This window comes from Temnothorax curvispinosus, unplaced genomic scaffold (genome assembly GCF_003070985.1).
Source record: "Temnothorax curvispinosus isolate PA1 unplaced genomic scaffold, ASM307098v1 QBEX01017548.1, whole genome shotgun sequence".
In the NCBI taxonomy this organism is placed as follows: Eukaryota; Metazoa; Arthropoda; class Insecta; order Hymenoptera; family Formicidae; genus Temnothorax; species Temnothorax curvispinosus.
This window is the reverse complement of record NW_020227328.1, coordinates 1-6,890: the sequence shown is the minus strand read 5'-3', so window position 1 is coordinate 6,890 and position 6,890 is coordinate 1. Positions and strand designations below refer to the sequence as shown.

Genomic DNA, 6,890 nt, shown 5'->3' with positions numbered 1-6,890 from the left:
TATATACGCAAGATTATGACAATCTTCTTATAAGAATTTTAACATTTTATTTTAACTTTTTATTTAAACATTTTTTTTTGGTTGAACTATATAATGAATGAGTTCATTCGAGCATGTTTTCTTTGTTTATTGCAGTATAATCTTATTTCAAGATTATATATTCTTGCGTATATATGAGTATAAACAATGTTGATTTGACACTTCTTTTTTTCTGTGTAGATATTTAGAAAGAAATACATGAAATATAAGCGTCTAATAAGGGGTATAGCAACTCTTTACAATAGATTAAACGAATACAGAAGAGTTATTTGTTTTAGGAGTCTTTATATTTTTCAGTGAAATTGGTCACAATGATCTGTTCTGTAGAATATGCTAATACTAATTAAAATATTATTAATATATATTTTTTTATTTGCATATTTGTTATCTTAAAAATATATCATATATTTCTTAAAATCATTTTTATGTCAGAACTTAACATTAATTTTGTAGAGTAAATTTTTTATTTATATAATTTAAACGATCGATACACTAACATTAGACCCGAATAATATTATTAAAAAGAAGATAACAAAGAAGTTTTAAAGAAGACTTACGAAGCGTAAATTCTGCAGTTGTTGAAAATCCAAATGCTACAACGCTGAATACACTAACTGCATAGAATAACATGTTCTTAGTTTAATGTTCTTGCGAATAGTTTGATTGATTATGAACGTTTAGTCTTATATCATTTCTGTTCTCGAGGCCTTTTAAGCAACATAATAAAATTGAACGACGTTAATGTATATATATATATATACATTAATAGAAAAAAAGTTAACACTTTGGCTACAGTTGACACAACGCTGTATCACTTTATATACTGCTTATATACTACTTATATACTACTTGTCACAGCACGCAAATAGATGATATCAAAAGCGTGATCATATAAAACATCATTTAAAAAAAATTATTTAAAAAAATATGACATTACCAATAATAATGTGTTTATACCAGCTCGCAAATGATAATTTGCTGTTGCAGAAAAGAAAGTTGCATTTTGTTTTTATTTTGTCACCGCAGTATTTAAAAAATGATAGTATTTGGTAACTGTAGTAAACTATAGTCAACTGTACTGATCGTCCGTAATAATGCTGTTGAACATTTAATAAAATGTAGATTAAAATAATTGAAGATAATTTTCTTACTTACGGTATTTAGAAGAATACTAGAAAACAGAAGAGAAATAATCTTGCGTTGAAATTAATACTTTAAGTAATTTTTTTATTTTGCGTACAAACAATAGTTAAAATATAAAGACTAAACTATACAATTTCAGGAACATATCTGACATATCTACGTTTATAAAGCTGAATATATGTTTTCATTTTTTTGAAGAATTTGGCTTTTTACTGATATATATAATTATATATATATATATATATATATATCTTTCTCTTTTTTTTCTCTCTCTCTTTCTCTCTCCCTCCCTCCCTCCCTCTCTCTCTCTCTCTCCCCCCTCCTCTCTCTCTCTCTCTCTCTCTCTCTCCCTCCCTCTCTCTCTCTCCCTCTCTCTTTCTCCCTCTCTCTCTCCCCTCTCTCTCTCTCCCTTTCTCTCTCCCTTTCCCTCTCCCTCTCCTTCTCCCTCTCCTTCTCCCTCTCCTTTTCTTTCTCCCTCTTCCTCTTTCTCTCCCTCTCCTTCTTCCTCTTCCTCTCCCTCTCATGAAGAATTGAATTATTTTACACACATATTTTAACAAAATTTTGACATCATTTTTTTTTTGTGTAAATTATTTCTTGGGAATTTTTCTTTCCATTTATCCAAATTTTTAATGATAATTTTATTTATATAAAAATCGAATAAGTTGTTTCTCTCGTTTTAACTGCAGGTTATTGCAAGAAAACTCCAATAACTTTTTTTATCACTCGCGACAGTCACGAAAGCTACGAATTGAAGTAACTGTTCACATATAATATGTGAAATAAACAACTTATCCTACATAAAAAAACAAAATTGTTATCGAAAAATAATACACATCGTGGCAATTAAACCCATCCTCGAAAAATTAATCAAATTTTTGAAAGATCGGTAACAAAAAACTAATACAGTTTATAACACTTTCCGAGAAATTCTACCTCTGTTTTATATACAATTCTTTAAGATTCGATGAATTATTTCCCGAAAAATTCAAAAAATTTCTGATAACAATTTCCAAAAAGATCGGTAACGAAAAATTATACACTTTATATTGCTCCCTGGAAAATTCTATCCCTGTTTTATATATAATTCTTTGAGATTCTGTCAATTATTTCGTGTAAGAATTGAAAAAATTAGAAAAACCGGTTTCCAGAAGATCGGTAATGAAAAACTATACACTCTATAGCACTCTCCGGAAAATTCTATCCTTATTTTATATGGTTCTAATACAAATTCGGTCCAATAATTTTTAAGTTAAAAACGTTCAAACATACACCACACTTGTAAGAATAAAAAAAATAAAAAAAATGGGTTTCCAGAAAATAGACAACGAAAAACTATACACTCTGTAGCACTTGCCGGAAAATTCTATTTTTATTTTATATGGTTTTAATATAAAAATTCGGTCTAATAGTTTTTAAGTTAATAACGTTTTTTTTTTATTTTTTTAATTGTTATAGGTGGTGTATGTTTGAACGTTTTTAACTTAAAAACTATTGGACCGAATTTGTATTAGAAACATATAAAATAGGGGTAAAATTTTCTGGGGAGTGCTATAGAGTGTATAGTTTTTCGTTATCTATTTTTTGAAAACCGATTTTTTAAATTCTTTTATTCGTAAAAATTAAAAAAATTAAAAAAATTGGTTTTCATAAAATCGGTAACGAGAAAATACACACTCTGTAGCACTCCCCGGAAAATTTTAGCCTTATTTCACGTACTTGTAGTAAGAATTCGGTCCGATACTTTTCAAGTTATTAACGTTCAAACATACCCGTAGATATAGATATAGATGTAGAGTATATAGAGAGTATATATATATATAAATTTTATGGAAATATTTCTGAGAATGGGACTTTTGAGAATATCTTATTAGGAAAGTCAATCAGCCAAGCGTCATATATATCAGTCATTATTGATAATGATATTCGATATAAAGTTGACCCAGTATTTGTTTACAAAATTTACGACAAAATCATCTGAAAATAAAAATTGACATACATATTATAAGAATTGTTGTAGGAAGAAATAAATCAACATAAAAGAAAGCAATATGAATATATTAATTATAGTTACATAAATAATTACTTTTGTTTTGTGATCTTATATTTGCAAAAATAGGCAAAAAATGTTAAATATATTAAGATAAAATAAAATAAAATATGATTACAACTTATAAAGTAATCTTATACTTTTAACTATCCTTTTTTTTAAACTATGATTGACTTTATCCCGTTATTATTATTTGTAATATAATATCAAGGTATCTCCAAATTCTCTTAAAAGTGTAACATTTCAAAATGGTACATTCTACAATTAATTATACTGCAGATATTTCAATTTAATATTGTGTATCTCAATAATTCTAATAATAATTTTAACTCTGTATGAATATCTTATTGTACACGAATTATAGATTATCTACTAATTTGTAATTAATTATTCTAGGCAAATTTTATTGAAATTACTCTATTTATATCATATATGTTTAAATAATAAATTATGCATCTTTGTCTTACAATTCGACGTTTACTAGAAACAGTAGCAATAGAATAAAATTATATTCAAATTAATTTAATACTTACTAAATTCTTTGCCACCGAATCTCAAAGAATTGTATATGAAGTTGGAGTAGAATTTCTCGGGGATTGTTTATAATTTCCTGGGATAAAGTTTATAATTTTTTGTTACCGGTCTTTTTGGATACCGGTTACGAAATTTTTCTATTTTCTTGGGAAATAACAAGTAGTTCGTGGTCAAACAGACATACAAACGTCAGATACTTATATATATAGATATGGGTATAAAGAACTAAAAAATGTAATAGAATTAGAAAAATTGCTAATAGTAAAGGGGTTTCCGATTTCTGTTAAAAAAAAATGTACGTGATTGCTCCAATTTCAGCAAACTTTGAGATATCAAGCTGAATTTTTTTATGGATAATTTTTATGGATAGTTTTTCATTACCGATTTTTTGGAAACCAGTTTGGAAATTATTCAAATTTCAAGAAATAATGAGTATTAATTGACCGATTTTCTTGAAACCAGTGCCAAAGTTTTTTTAATTTTTAGAGGATAAGTTTAATTTTTTATTAATGAATAATTTTTTATTAATGGATCGATTTTTTTGAAACCGGTACAAAATTTTTTCTAATTTTTTGTTGATGATTTTGATGAAACTGGTATCAAAAGATTACTAATTTTTATGGGAATGGTTACTATGGAGTTAAAAATTAGAGGTTTCATGGGGTTCTGTTGGTGCTCTTAATTAATGGATGAGTTTGGGGAGAAGAGAATAGATTTTGAGCCCGTGCAAAGCACGGGCGAAAAATCTAGTATGATATAATTTACACATATACGTTATTTTTTTGTCACAGGTAAACTATTTAGAAAATAATTTTTAATAAATATTTTACTATACCAAGGAAAAACTCGAAACTTAATTTGCAGAATGATATTAATATGAAGAATCTTAAAACGTGTGTATAAATATGTTTTCGATGCTATATCTGTATTGTTAGTGAATACGTGTAAGTAATCCTTATTTGATGATTTATAAAAAATAATGATAAACTTTCCTATATATATTTTTACTAATTTTTGTTAAATGTATCCTAAAGATATAATGTTGATTATTCTTATTGGTTACCTATGGTACCTAGGAATTAAAGAAACGGGAAAAAATAATAAATTGAAATTAATATTTTAGGTTGTTTATTAATTTTGCTCACAAGGAATAGTTAGAAAACAAAAATTAAGTTATAGAATCTCAGAGAAATAGCTCACATATACATTACTTTTAAAATAAATGTGTTTTTAATTTTAAAAGGAATTTGCACTTACAATTAGTATAATAAATATGAGTTTTATGGGAATAATTCTGAGAAGGAAACTTTGGAGAAGAATTTATTGGCAATGTTTTTAACCAACCATGGGTCCCAAAAATCAGCCATTATTGGTAATGCGATTCGATATAACGGCGGCCAGTACTCGTTTACGAAACTTACGACAAGATCATCTGAAAATGAACATATAGTATTATATTACAGAAAAAAGACATTAATATAAGATTATAATATAAACGTAATGTTACATATATAATTACTCTTATTTCCTGATTTATATTTGTAAAAATAGACATAAAATTAATAAAAATATTTCATAAAAGATAATAAAATACGACTTGAGCTTAAAAATAACTAAATTAATGTAATACTTACTAAGTTCTTTACTTTGTTCTGCCAAAAGGTCAAAATATATTTTCAAGCTTCCAACCGTTGGAAGGAAAAGAAAATGTTCTACAATCCATGTATCGTTTACTACATGTCCTATGAAAGTCCACGTTCCTCTAATATCTGTCGCGGTTACGTTAAAGTGACCTGTTACAAAAGTAAATTACTGTGATGATAAAAGTATGCAATATTTTTCGACAAACTAATAATGATTTATAAAAATTTTGGCTTATTTTATGAAAATGGCTACATTAAACAATAATTATTAATTTTATGCTAAGGATAGATTTATACATATGTGCAATATACATATACATTTGTATGGTATATTTTTGTATATTTTTTAATTAACGAAACTATTATTTATAATAAATAGCTAATAATGAGATCGTAACAAAACAGATTTTGTTGATCTGTCATAAAGAGAAACGCGCATGGTTTGATACGCGTATATGATTAATCTTTGATCTTTATAAATAGAGATACATTCAACAAAATAAATAATATTTCTTTGCTTATGCAGATTATGTGAAATTTAATATCGTACCATTGCCAAGAATTCTGAATACATTCACAGCACCATCCATTTTCACAGCACCTTTTCCAAACACCTTTGGTACTTGCGTATCAAGTTCTAAACGAAAGACATCATCAAGAAAATGCGTTCTTACATCAAAAAAACGAGTCTTTGCTAAACCGATAGCAGTGATATTTGATCCAGTTACTTCTCCATGTAGCTCGTTTGCAGTTAAAAAAATTTTTCCATGTTTGATCAATACTGGATCCAAAGATGGAAAATCATATTCTGGAAGTCCTATTAAGATAAACATAAGCTATTATTATCCATATTTTAAAATAATTTGATTAAAGAAATTTTTACTCTTTTTACTTGTTCCTTTAATTTAAATAAAATTTAAATATTTGATAAATCTAACAATAAGTAAATTAGTTTATTCTTAATGTTTACTATTTCTTAACATTACAGTAATATAATTGTTTAATAATGCATATAATTTATTTACAAAATAAATAAATTATAATAATAAAAATTTACAAATTTTTAGAATGTACCTTGAATAAATCGTGGCCATGCTTCCTCTAAAGCGCGTTTTAAACAGGCAGAATAATCAGCTGAATTCCGCTTGCAAGTAGTTACAGCTGAGAATTAAAAGTAAAAGAAAATGAAATAGTAGTAAAAATATATAAAAAGGCAGTATGTGTTTTAATAATAAAACATAATTGAAAATATGATTTACAATGCTCTTGACTCATGTGCACGTAAAAACCATCATTCGCAAATATGTAGTTAGTACACAGAAAAAAAGGAATATTTTTGATTTGAAAATATCTTTAGTTGAAATGAGATTATATTGCGTTAAACGAAGAAATTTTCTTGAATGAAGTCATTATATAGTTCAACCAAGAAAAAAATGTTGAAATAAAAAGTTGAAATTCTTATAAAAAGTTGTAGATTGTTT

General features: G+C 26.4%; 1 protein-coding gene across 1 annotated transcript; it reads right to left on the bottom strand.

Moving 5' to 3' along the window:
- Nucleotides 1-4,973: 4,973 nt before the first annotated feature.
- LOC112467565 lies at nucleotides 4,974-6,577 on the bottom strand (the record flags this gene model as incomplete). The annotated part of the gene is made up of 4 exons (XM_025036247.1): nucleotides 4,974-5,198; nucleotides 5,401-5,559; nucleotides 5,960-6,226; nucleotides 6,484-6,577. Coding segments are annotated over 4 exons (672 nt in total), but the record flags the coding sequence as incomplete, so codon positions are not given.
- Between the last annotated feature and the right edge of the window lie 313 nt (nucleotides 6,578-6,890).